This window comes from Antennarius striatus, chromosome 15 (genome assembly GCF_040054535.1).
Source record: "Antennarius striatus isolate MH-2024 chromosome 15, ASM4005453v1, whole genome shotgun sequence".
Taxonomy (NCBI): Eukaryota; Metazoa; Chordata; class Actinopteri; order Lophiiformes; family Antennariidae; genus Antennarius; species Antennarius striatus.
Genome location: NC_090790.1, coordinates 6001439 through 6015211, shown reverse-complemented (window position 1 = coordinate 6015211; position 13773 = coordinate 6001439). Strand labels below are relative to the sequence as shown.

General features: G+C 38.6%; 1 protein-coding gene across 1 annotated transcript in view; it reads right to left on the bottom strand.

The window, feature by feature from the left end:
- Positions 1–13773, bottom strand: part of igsf9a (immunoglobulin superfamily, member 9a) — a 63549-nt gene that overhangs the window by 35496 nt on the left and 14280 nt on the right. Inside the window, exons 4-7 of the mRNA XM_068335421.1 lie at positions 12462–12608; positions 9342–9490; positions 7803–7914; positions 5356–5497 (exon numbers count right to left, since the gene is read on the bottom strand). Of these exons, the coding sequence (XP_068191522.1) occupies positions 5356–5497; positions 7803–7914; positions 9342–9490; positions 12462–12608 (550 nt within the window). The remainder of the gene's footprint in view (positions 1–5355; positions 5498–7802; positions 7915–9341; positions 9491–12461; positions 12609–13773) is intronic.

Below are 13773 nucleotides of genomic sequence, written 5' to 3'. Positions count from 1 at the left end.
TAAAATAAGTGCAGAAAGACATTTCCAATGTGGGTGGTTTCACTGAACCCAAATGTATTAAAAATCATAATGAGATATAGCATAATACAGGTTATTTCTTTATATTACAGAGACTACAAACAGACACAGACATGTTCCACCTGCTATAAACAATGAATGATAAATCTATAAATAAACAGTCTGCTCTGAATATAATTTAGCACAGACTTCAATGGCATCCAACTTTTCATCAAGTAATACAAAGTCTTTTATGGCTTTTAAACTCTAGACTTAACTAAGATGTTAATTGTGGTGAACAACTCCTGCATCACCATGTTAACATGTTGGTGTCAGAGTGACACATTTACGTGTTTCATTTCAAAGTAAGATCCCGGAATAGCTCTGAAAACAAATCCCTTCCTTTAATGTACCATACTCCCAGAAGCTAGCAGACCTGTAGGCTCATGTGCTGAGATAAATGACACATCACTAGGGAGTTCTCGAGCAAAAATAAAATCAAGGACACAGGTAGCGTGGGATAATGGGAGTCGCTGTCTTCATTCTTAAACAATGGCAGTTTTTGACATGATTCAGTCTGAGATCACACAGCATCGCATTTTTTTTTAGGATTCATGTCATAACACACACTGGAAGTCAAAGCGGTGAGCAAAAAACAATCAAACACAATTTTCCTTGGAAGAAAATATCATGGATTTATCTAGGTTTAAACTTCATTACCACCACTAAGGAGCTTATGTGTTTGCTGGCTTTTCTTCGCTTGTTTGTTTGTCTGTCTGATAGCAGCATAGCTCAAAGTGTGGGTGGATTTTTTTTAGAAATGCAGGATATGACAGGTTTTCATGGTCAAGTAGTCGTAATAAGAGGATCAAACCATTCTGGAAGCTTTTGCTTTTAGGTGAAAATACTTAATGAGGAAACTGAGCTGCCTTGGCGACGGTTTGCTATCTAATTGGAAATATTATTATAGGAGGCATAACAAAAATTATTTTTGATGCCTAAACTTTATTTGCAATTCACAATCAATGGTGTGAATGAAAAAAGACGACACTGAACATTTTAGACATTCTCAAAGAGATCCTCACTGTTTTTAACAAAGAAATTACAAATGAGACCATTTCCCAGATTTAGTGACAGTAATCCTCATGTGCTCTTAACAGCTCTTAACTCTTAACCCAGCTCTTAACAGCATAATATATCATTTCCGAAAAGCCTCTCTGAAACTTTTTCCTCCTCATAATCAGTTAGAGCATAAACCTGTAATCGTGAGACCATAATGAATGTTAACACGAGTGATGGAAAACAGCTACACCAGGAGAAGTAATGCAAATCAGACTCCACCTGCTCGTCTGACCCGATTACAGCCGCACTTTTTTTTAGGAGAATATTCAATTGTCTGGTGGATTATGTGCTAGCAGTCATGAACTATTCCCCACTCACTCTTCTGCCTGTCACTGAGCACTGCTATTATAAAAGCTATCCAAAAGAAAGGCTCACTCACTGCTTCCTCTTTCAATTTTTCTGTAAAAGCAACATGACTGAACCTTTTATCTCTTTTATTTGTGTGTGTGCGTGCGTGCGAGCGTGTGTGCGAGCGTGTGTGTGTGTGCATGTATTATGCAGGTGTTTTGGCAAGAGATATTATTTATTTGCATCAGTGCTTTAACTTCTGCCTTTGGTGGTTTGGGGACTATCGTGTCACAAACAAGCTTATTCTAATAACACCTAGAATGATATCAACATATCCAGCTACCATAATGGATCAGGAATCCTAATGTATCCTAATGTATCAGGAAACAGAGCTCATCACTTCATCTGCTTTTGAACACATTACAAACAGTTGAATATTTATTGACAAATGGCCATTTTACAGCATTAAAAAGAAACTAGACAGTCTGGAGGCACAAGTGGTCTCCTTTTGTTGCTGGTATTGTGTAGGTTTGAGAATACACACACACAAATACGCACACACACACATACGGTTCTTTTGTCGGTGTCAGTGGCCAACAGTGGCAATGAAATGCAAAGAAATGTGCAACAGTTTCAATAGATGAAGTGTAGAAAAAAGCAGGATGCCAATAATCAATGAAGACAATACACCATTATAATGTTGATTTAAGGTTTCTGTGTTAATTCGACATCACAATGAAAAAAACTCACAGATAACAATGGATTTCATTCTTCACTGTCCTTCCCTTATTGTACGTACATATCAGTGTTCCAGCTATGCAATTTATGATTAAATCATATTCGCGTGCGGCATTTTCATGGATTTTTTTAAATGGATTTTCATTTCCCTCCATTGAAGTAAAAACTACTGTATCCTGGACATTTGTGTGGAATGTATATCACCTGCAATTTAATTTTTCTTGTAAAAACTGCTTGACATCAGCGATAACACAAACAATTTTAAACGCTTCTGTATCGCGGACAAAAAGCTAATTAATGCCAGCATGGGCTAGGGTTATGTCTTAGGCATGATATACAATCTACTTCATGTACTTTTCATGCGTTGTCACTATGACAATGAAACCTAAGTGCTTCTAAATGTTACGGTGTTAAAATCAAATCGACTTGGAGACATCACTGAGATTCCTGCAAATGAGCAGAGAGAAAACTGTGATGTAAAATAAGGCATAAACAATTCAAACGGTAGGATCAGAGTTAAAATCCCTGCCAAAAATGTCAACCCTCTCCCCCCTACCCCGCCATCAACCCACGCACCCCCAGCTTTTTTGTGGGGGGGTTTTTCTCCTTTGTTTTTGATGCTGATTTGAATTTAACATCAGAAGCAGGAAAAAAATGAATGTATCATTTCAGAAATATTGCCAACATAGACCGCTCTCTTTTTCTCTCTCTCTCCCTTCAGCAAAAACTAGAGGAAAAAAGCATTCTTTCATTGTTAGTAGACTTGATTACTGTAAAAGTGTGAAAGTTTTTAATTCTACGCAGAAACCTCATTCATGAGTTCTCATATAACACATCATAAAGCATGTGTTATATGCTTTGTCTTCTACTCTTTTTCTAAAGGTCTTGTTATATACCTGCACATGATGCGACTAATGAAGCACAAATCAGCACGGCATCAGCGTTCTCTTAATGAAAAACAACATTACATGAAGCAGGGTCCACATCATCATGCCATCATCAGGACTGCTCAAGCAGTGTCAAGTTGTTTCATTTGGTAGCTAAGTGTTGAAAGTTATCAAATCAGCTACAACTAAATTAGGTGAATTTGTCCTGTGAATCAGGCTGTGAACGACTGAGGAACAAATACAATTATCCATCCATCCATTTTCTTGTACGTGAGACGAACGTAAACATCTCATCTACAGCTGCTTTAACGCCTTGCGAGTCATGGATCTGCTGAAGCCTATCCCAGTTGGTTAAAAGCAAATGTTGTGGTATGCTCCAGATGCACTGTAATCACGGCTCACTCATACCTACAGACAATGTAGAGTGACCAATTCACGTAAACTGTATATTTTTGGAGGTGGGAGGAAGCTGGAAAATCCAGAGAGAACCCACACAGACACGGGGACGACATACAAAGTCCACACAGAAAGGAACCTGGAACCTTCTTGCTGTGAGGCGACAGTCGTGCTGTCCATATCTAAATTTAAAACATACTATTTTATTTGTGATGATCTGCCAAAATATCAAAATTTTTGTATTTTACGAAATATGAGCATCACTTGGTATCTTTCTTACAAAAATATCATGCATGTTAATTAAGAGGGCTTCCCAGGTATATTATTGGACAAAATACCTTTGGTGCTCTGTTAAAGTAGTGGTAATGTAGAAACAAAGCCCAGATTACTTACGGAACCACCTCTCCTGTATAATGGATGTATCATGTTGCTTTAAAAGTATCATTATTACACAAAATAGTTTTTCATGTTTTTCAAACGTAATTATCTGTCCCTCAGCTGTCTACAGATGGGGGGGGGGTGTTATAGGCATCCCATACAATACAAAGACATATGTAAAGTATGTAGTTCAGCTATACTGTACATAAAATTGTTATTAAGAATGTAACATAGAACTAGAATACTGGTAACTTTTAATCCGGTTGGTGAGAACATAATTCTGAAATATGTTAGAACCAGAGTATACAACTCTGTCTACGCCCCCCAAGTACCTCATTGATTGGGTAACTCGCAGAGCTCGTATGCCTCAACACCTTTCTATCGTGTTCACAATAGCACTGCATCTTGATAAGGATTGAGTATTGTAAGTATTGATTTTTGGCCTCCATGATGAAAGTTGTATTCATGGAAACTACAGTTCATTCCTCACAGTTGCTCTGATTGTGTAATACTGACGGAGATACATGAAGACTTTAACTCCTGCCTACCTCCTGGATTACAGCCATCGTTAAAACGATGGTGACAGTTTGACACTTTGGTATCAAGACCTCAAATGCTTCTTTTCAGAGGGAAATTAGTCCAAACATGTTCATAAATGCTATTCTCACTCAAACCCACATGAAACACATGTTTTCTGCATGTAGTTAAATTTGTCGATTTTTCGGAGGAGAAATTTGATTTTTGAGAGGTTTTTGACTGTAATAGATGAAACAACGTCAAGCACTTTATTTCAAAATGAAATCAATCTAAACATCACGGGGGTTGCTGGATCTTATCCAAGTGAACAGGCACGAGGCAGGGAGACACTCCGGACGCCTCGCCAGCGCATCACTTGAACCACACGTAAAACGAACAACCACTCACATGCGTTCACACACACCTATGGACAATTTGGAACTGATTTGTCTTCAAAGCATTTGGTGGACCAAATATACATCTACTCTTTGCAAAGATGCCAAGAGTAGATGTCAAAAAAGGCTTTTAAGAAATATATTTCAGTCAAAGACGTTTATCAGTCTATTTTCAGTCTTTCATGTCATACAGCACCACGGGCTAAGAACAACCCTTGTGAAGAGATTAATTATTACCTGCCCCAGAGATTTAAAGGATTAGTATTCACCTTTTTTGTCCAAGATGTATTGTGTATTGTCCTGCTCTCACTGACTGATCCCTGTCATTTCACGTTTCCACTGTTTTCTACAAGATGGTATTTAGCCTCTGTCTCTGAGACATTGTTCGGCAGTCTTTCACGAAAGGCACAGTGGTAAAATTAAAGGATCTCATGAATAACAACAGGAAAAAAGATTTCTTTCACTTATAAATGTGGAACAATTCCAACAGTCAACCATTGTTCTTGAAAAGAAGGTACAGTTTTACAGTCAAATAATGTACAAAAACCACCACCATGCTCCTGGAACATGACAAAAAGAGTTTAAGAAGTGACTGGTAGCATTTTCCTTCAACCAGAAGAATTTAACTGATAACTCACGCTGTGTGATAGACGTTTTCTCCATCCTTCTGCCACACGTAGGTCATGTTGGGGGGATCAGCAACTGCCTGGCATTCAAGAAAGGCATTCTGGGACATGTTGAGAGAGACACTTTTGGGAGGGAGGATGATGACAGGTGGACCTAGATGGAAGCAGGTTGCAAAAGTTAAAGAAAAGGCTGTAATCAGTGATTACTTACCAAAATCCATCAGAGTTATGTGAAGAATGAAAGATTTTAAAAAGACAAAGACAAGTTATAATAATACAACTAAATGTTACGTATAGGACGATATCAGCTCTGGTCGTGAGTGTTTTCTAGATGTCTGCTGCACCACTTCACACACAGTTCATTGACATGTATGCAGATTTTAAGACAAAGTCCTTTTGGGGTATAGTTATCTGGATGTGCCTCAAGAATAACTGTTATTTGATGCAAGCAAAAAAAAAATATGGTACTATACATCTCCCCACCTATACATTTGAATAAGCTCACTTCAAAAAGTCTCACGCTGTCACCAACTCCATCCACTACCTGTCAATCAAGCGGCCAACCAATCACGGTGCATCTGCCAAAAGGAATCACATGAACAATATGGCATAAGGCATAGTCCATAACTATAAATGGACTTCCCAGTTAACATAATTTTAGAGAGTCATAACTGTTCCAACAATTTTCATGTTTTTGAGCATATACCGTATATGCTCAAAAAGAGTCCATAAGTACACTACATAGGGCTTCATATGGAGATATATATAAACTCCTCATATTTTATATATATATATATATATATATATATATATATATATATATATATATATATATATATATATATATATATATATATATATATAAATTCTCTCGTTTGATGCAAACTATGAATTAAGGGTAAGCCATGCTGGAAGTGGAGTTTCACGGGTTACTGTAAGACAATTAGTAAAGGAAGGGAAAAAAGAAATGGTAAATACATCTCAGCATCCCATTAGCTATACAATGCCATCCTCTTTGACTGGAACAACACCACTTTGCACCATCTGTATAAACAATATAAGTAACTAAAATAATTATATATTCAACTTTAATCAGGAGACTGACCTTTAATCATTTCATGCAGCATTAAAATGAAAGATTAAAAAAATCTTGACACATTTTGATGGCTGACCATGATATTTACCAGAGGAGGGGGTTTACACAACGAACACGTTTATTAATATGCTTGAGAGTAAAACAAGCCAAGCAAAGGTCAGGGCAACACCTGGTTAAGTAGCAAGGCACGAACTCAGTAGAGCTGTGGGTTTAAGAAGTCAAATCTGCATTTTTATCTGACAAGTACACCAACGCCAGTGAGGAAATGTCAATTTCCCAAATACTGTGTGCTACCAGAGTTTTGTAATGTCTTATTCTTATGTTAATTTTCATATGTAGCAAGCACAAAAAGTCAATAAAGGGGGCGTGACATTCTAGATGTCTCATGTATAAATAACCCTGTGATCTCAGGCGTAGCCATTGTTGCAGTGTGCATACTCTGGTGCTCAGTGGATATAAGTATGAGTGTCAGCACAGAGGTTACTTGGGTTTCTCTACATCCACGTCAGCCAATAGCCTGCAATCCATTAATGTGGCAGCACTGCAGAAATGCTCAACCAAAGCTCAGATTATGTGACTGAACCATATTAGGTTTCATCATGATTATTATTCAGAATGTGGTCACCGTTGCTGCAAAGATGCCAAATTGAAACCTCAGAGACACAGCACTAAAGCAAAATATTTCCCACATGCCACATTTCAGAATCCTGGATCTCCAGAGAAAATCATCAGCGGGAGTGAGAGTAGGAGTTCTTGGGGAAGACAGAAATAAATTCCACAATGTATTCTCTGTGTCGGTGTAATCCAGTGATCCGCAGATGCCCATTTGCATATTCTACATGTATTTGTCCCTTCATGTGGAAGGTAGGATTCTGTAACCTGGAGATTCTGTCGCAGGTGTGTTAAGAACCAGGAATATTGAAACTGTATGTTCAGTATTTGATCACATGCAGGCCCTTTTTTATCGAATATTTTTGTACATTTTTTTGACAGTAAAAAAAAAAGACATTCTCAAGTTGTTCAGCTAAAGCAGCTCATACACTCACATACGTAAAATGTTTTCAAATTGAGCAAACACATCACAAACGTTTCATCAAATTAGAGAAACATCCCCAAGTCTCCTACATCCTGTTCCATATCATGATATCAGTGTTGGCTTCAGAGGATAAGACGGAGTAAGAGTTAAACGTAGTCTGAGTGCCTCTTACCACTCTGTCATATGATGCAATAGGGAGAAACAGAAATGTAAATGATGGTGGCTTGGGCGCATAGACATTACAGGGAATGAATTAACTGACAGGAAGACGGCAAGCCAGACAGACAGACAGACAGACGGGCAGGCAGGCTTGAGGCAGCGTCTGACCTTTGATCGTCACTCTGGTCACACTGGTCACATTTCCCTCAGAGTTGGAGGCGTGGCAGGTGTACCGTCCCGCTGACTGCAAGCTCACTTCTGGCAGCGATAATGCTCCATCCTGAAAAATACACCATAAAGTGAGCAGTGAGTGGAAGTAAATAGTACGCATGAATACTGTGCACACATTATATAAAAAGATGGAAAGACATGGACTGAAATAAATGAGTGCATGTTTATGTTATTCTGCCTTAGTATTACATATGAGTATAAATCAAGCCTTCACATTTTTATTATTAAGGTGTTTGTGTACAGTATGTGTGAGTGTGTATGTTGTTCGGGCATGCACCTGAGTATTTTATTTAAGTTAAGAAATAAAGTTACTTAGAATGGCTTGTTTGTCTAATTTGATCACAATTTCTGGTTTGATGAAAGACAATAATGATATTTAAGTCATCGCTGGTATTTCTCTCAGAAAACCTTAAACTTTTGCAATAAAAAGAAGAAAAATAAAACAGAAAATGTGCACAATATTTAAAAAATCTTAAGACATCTCTTCAGTTCATGGAAAATATGTAGATGTGTTGTAAAAATAATGAATAGACTATCGCTATCATCAAATCAAAATTAAAAGAAAAAGAAAACATTTAACCAAAAAACATAAAACAATAATTTACTAGTTGTGTGCAGAAAATATAAGGAAGAAGAGAGGTAGAGAGGTGAAGAGATGGGGGGACCCACTACACATCCCCATTCTCACTTTGTTTGGGGATAAAAAATTTTAAAAAAGGAATGGGAAAAACTTCATGTGACTTCTGTGTATATGTGAGCATCTTCGCTATTTGGATGAGGATAGTGCCAACATTTTTGGATGAAGTCTAAAAATGTTGGCACTATTACTACCAACTGCTAAAATCAGTATGGATAGATTAGGGGGTATGTGTGAAGGTGCGACACTTTCCATAGAAGTGAGACGAAACGGAAGAAATCGAGACACAGGCGCAACATGAGGTTGGAACTCGTGACTTATATACACAGAGTAGCGTTCCACAAACAGCGGGGACGCCGGGACGTGAGGGAATGGAGGGTGGCAGACACAGATGGCTGATTTTCAATGGTTATTTAGAGCAATGTGAACAATGCAGTATATGAAAATAAGCAATGCTTTTTTTTTTTTTTTTTAGAATTTTGTTTTTAGATTTGGCACTTTCTCCACAATGTTGATTCTTCATGCGTTCTACGACTCATTCTGTCCCGCTGACCTGCCGGGAGTGCACCCACTCCTCCTAATCTCCATATGAAGCCCTATGTACAGTTCTACTTCCTCCCAGCCTGACTTGCTGCGACAGCAAAATGCTGCTTATGGGCTGATTTGTATACACTATATTACTGTGTCGGCCATGAAATTATGCATAAGTACCATTACTTTTCCTATGCATAACCGATTTCAACATGAGTGGATGGATGTGGTTAGAGAGAGACACACATAATGCTTTAGACACATCAATAATATGTGTGATGTTAGCTGACACACAACTGGAAGCTTACCTGATCGTTTGTTCTTTGAATCACTCTGTCATCTTTTAACCACGTAATGGTCGGAGTAGGGTTGCCCTTAACAACACAGGCAAGTAACAGATGACTTCCAGCCAGAGCCTGCACCACAGGCGATGGAGCTGCGATGAAGGTGGGAGGGGCTATGGAAAAAAAGAACATTAAAAATTGATTTCATAAAAGAACACTAGTTATGGAAACCTCACTTTCTGTAGCAGGAGAGAAAAATCTAAAGCTTAAAATTTTCAAAAGAGTTTTCTAAAGAGAAAGCCGGACTGGCTCTTTGTATCTTTGTCCCTTTATTTTCATTTTATATTCAATGTGACAGCATATCGGCATTATTTGCTTAAAAGCAGCAGCTTGTGTGCCGTTTACTGACATCAAGTTACTTTATTATTTGTGGCAAAATTAAAAAAAAAACATCAGTTTCTCTGCCAATTAGATCTAGAGATGTGACCATTTGGTGCCACTTGAAGTGTCAGATCTTATCATTGAAGTATTTTTCTTTGTACGTCCCCAAATACTCCAAACTGAAACAAACCATTTACCATTGTTATCCCAATATTTGCTGCACACCAGGTCCCCTGTTATTCTTTATAATAACTACCAAAGTTTAAGTTTGAAAATACCTTCAGAATCTTTTTTTGTTTCTGATATTTTATTGAAAGTTTCTTTTGGTTCCTTGTGAGTTACTGACCTATAAATTAAAATCCACCTGTCATATACTTTTTCCCTGGTCAGCCTTTTGCATTCACACATGGTTTAGTAATACCAGTAGTATTAGCAGACTGTGAAAGCACTTTAAATTCTCAGGCAGAGCCCAAACAACAGGATGTGAAAAGCGTATCTGCAGGGCACATCAGTGAAGTTATATCCAACACCTGAAACGCATGGTAACCCATTATAATTCATTATAATTCTAACCAACCGGGTGAAACTGTTTCACCTCCCTTTGATCAGCTGCCTGAGCTGTTCTGCTTTGTTCTGCATGTGTGTAAAGTCACAGAAAACATTTACTCAAATACAAATACACTTCAAACAGAAACAATACTGCATATTTCATCTTTAGATTTATTATTTAAACCAATCAATAAGGATAATTAGAAATGATTTCTTTCAACAGTCAAAAGGCATAAAAAAACTTTAATAAAAAACTTTCCTCTCTTCAAAGTTAAAAAAAAAAAAAAAACTTTACTAAAGTTAAACCACATGGGAATCCTATGAGATGTTGTCTCTGCAAAAGTAGCCATATAAGAACTTAAATTTAAGTTAACCAAAATTTCAATCATTCAGATTTTAATCAGAAAAACTCTAATCAAAGAGTAAATAAAAGAGTAAATAAACAAGAGTCCTGCACTATTGATGAGAGTTGTGGGTCTTCAGTGTCACGACACTTGTGCAATGTTTATTCAGATTCATTGCCGTAGCAAATTTATAAAATGATGGCATATGGACAGATCCAAACGTATGAAGCTCTGCCTCGCGAACAATCAATTCTCTGGGAAATGCCAGCATCATCCTTCATGGAAGATCTCTGGCTGACTGTATGGATCATGAGGGGTGTTCTCTTGTGTAGGAGGGACCCCTTCTATCTTTTTAATGTCTTCTTTCCTCCTTTTGGCTTCAAGCACTGTCAGAACTGCGTCATTTAGTTTTTATATAGTGAAGTCCTGCAGCGCTAAAACCTTGTACTTGCTTTACTGATAACGTATGAAAGTGCCACTTTGAATTATAGTATTATTTTTTTTGCTCCTGTTTGACAAAGCTGGGGCTGTAAGAATGAGGCCAAAAAACACGTGCTCCAATACCACATTAAAGTGACATGTTAATTTAATAGGATACACATAAGATAATATGTACACTAATGAAGGTGCGGTCACATTATAAGCCTATTAATTTACACATACACAGAGCGTATGAGGTTTTTGCCAGTTTTCCATCCTGCATTTGGCAGCAGCAGCCGTGTTGCTTTTAGCCAGGATTATATGTTTGACTTATTTGCATTATTCTAATACGAACGTCTAATCCTCATTTGAAAAGTATGTCAATCTGCTGACAGTAAACCCTCAGGTTTGTGATTAGCCACGTGCTGCTGACACCTCTGGTTTCATATAATAAAAACACTCACGGAAAGGTTAGGGGAAATCTGGACTGACTTATTGACTTAACAACCATCGTCATGTAACCCGGTTGCTAGGCCTACGGCTGACACACACCGCAGGTGGTTTCAAATCCCAAATGATTTTGGAACGGGGTTTTTGTCACATGAGAATTCCCGATGATGTCTTCAGTAAGATCTCCATGCTTGAGGGAGCGAATGAGTCACGTGATCACAAGATCCCAGGAGGCGTCGCTCCTGATGTCTGAAAGCAACTGTTTTATGTAAATGATGTAAAACACAATAGATTGAAGTTACCATAGCGATTGGCCTACTTTTCAGAGACACAAGAGAACAAGTAATAAGTATGGCTAGAGTAGAGTTAGCCTGAACAGTTAAAATGTTTGCCGTTGGGAGCAACATCAGCTCTGGTACTGCTATCTCATTGGCTAACGTGGATATGAATTTAAGACTACTGACGAATCTGGTCGGGCTTGTCTTCCTGAAAATTAAAAATTTTATAATTGCTTCATTTGTCAGCTAGCAGATTGCGACATGTAAAATTGAATTTTGTAAGTGCACGCTACAAGAGAATCTGGGCCGAACATCACAGCCAACCAAAAGTCTCTGAATCCTCCCAGAAGGGCTGAATTGGAGTGGAATTGGCCCAATTCTGCGTAAATGTTGGACCATCTTCAAAGTACAGCCTCAGATATTCAACACCAACTATTGATGCGTTTAATCTCAGATCAAATAAAGTACTGATGTTCAATACTCAGCCTTCAACAGTTCCTGAAGGCCCAAAAGGTGAAAACATCTTATTTTTACAGAACCATGTGTTTTATTTTGGTTTTATTTTATTTTACTTTACATTTGGATCATTGATTCAGGTGTATGAAGCTTTTTTTTTTTTTTTCATCCATAAAGGCATGAAGCAAAAAACAAAACAAAAAACTGAACAAAATAAAATGAAACACACACATATAATTCAAAAAAAAAAAAAAAAAAGACCTCACCTGTTATATAAAGCTGAGTCCAGGTGCCATTCTGCTGCTCGTCGGTGGGTTGATCCAGCAGAAGGATTCGACAGTCGTACAAGCCCTGGTCATCCAGCTGTAGCCCCTCCAGCCTCAGGGTGCTGATATGCACCAGAGACACCCGCCCTGTGGAGACAGACTTCCCTTTAATAGGTGAGGCAGGAGGCGGCGAGGGGCATGAGGCAGCAAAGCTGTAACACGATTCTGATCTCACTTGTCATGTCTCAGGTCTGAGCCGCGAGTTACTGCTGGAATGGGAACTTTAGTTGTAGGGGGGGGGGGGAGAATACTGACCTGAAACGTAGCCTGAAAATTTAGTATAACCACAAATTGAACACATATACAAACACACAAGCAACATTAACACATGCATGAACTGATCTACTGGTTGCCAGGTGACAGCTCCCTTGAGCCACACTGTACTTTGCAACATCATCCCTTTATGTTTTTTCCAGTCTGTTGCTCACATCGGTCTTCATACAAACATTATGGTCCTGTGGCAGCAAGTGGCATGTTTGAAGAGAGTTCATTAATGGCAATGCACTGTAACAACAGCCTTTCTCTGTACTCCACTGCAGACACGAAAGCATGTTAAGAGAGAGCACACTGCAGTGTGGAACCCCCCACCCCCATGACTGTGTTGTAATGGTAATTATTAACAGAGGCTCTGTCGCAGGAAGGGACAGTCCTGACAGTCAGTAAGAACCAGGAAGTAAGAGTTCGGTATGTTGGCAGCGATAACACGCCTTATTTACTTTTCCAAGCTGCCAAAGGGGACAAAATCCACAGGGGGGGGGGGGTAGGGAGGGTTAGCGGTGAAGCAAAACACACATCGGTATAGACGCCAGGGATTAGTGCTTTTCAAAATCCTACCCTCTGACCCCTAGCAGTTTTTTTTCTTTTCCTCTCATGTTTACTGGCTCAGCTTGATATGGGTCAATTTAGCACCTCAGAGGAAAAGCTGTGCTGAGGCAGGGATGCTGTCGAGTCCATGACTGGGAGTTATCAGATAAAAAAGGAAAGGGAAGGGTGGAGGTGAAGAGCATGAACTGTGACAATGCCCTGCCACCGTTTGAAAAATGTACGATTGGAAGAGATTTGGAGAAAGAGAGAGAAAGAGACAAGGGATGTTTTGGTCTCTCACCAACACAAACTCCACTGACTCTTCCATATGCAAACACGTCCACAGCGTAGGAAAATCAGGTGCATTAACTTGTTGTTTATGTAAATAAAGCATTTCCCTTTCCTTGCTTCAGTCTAAACTCACTGCAGTCAGCAAAGAAAACTAAAT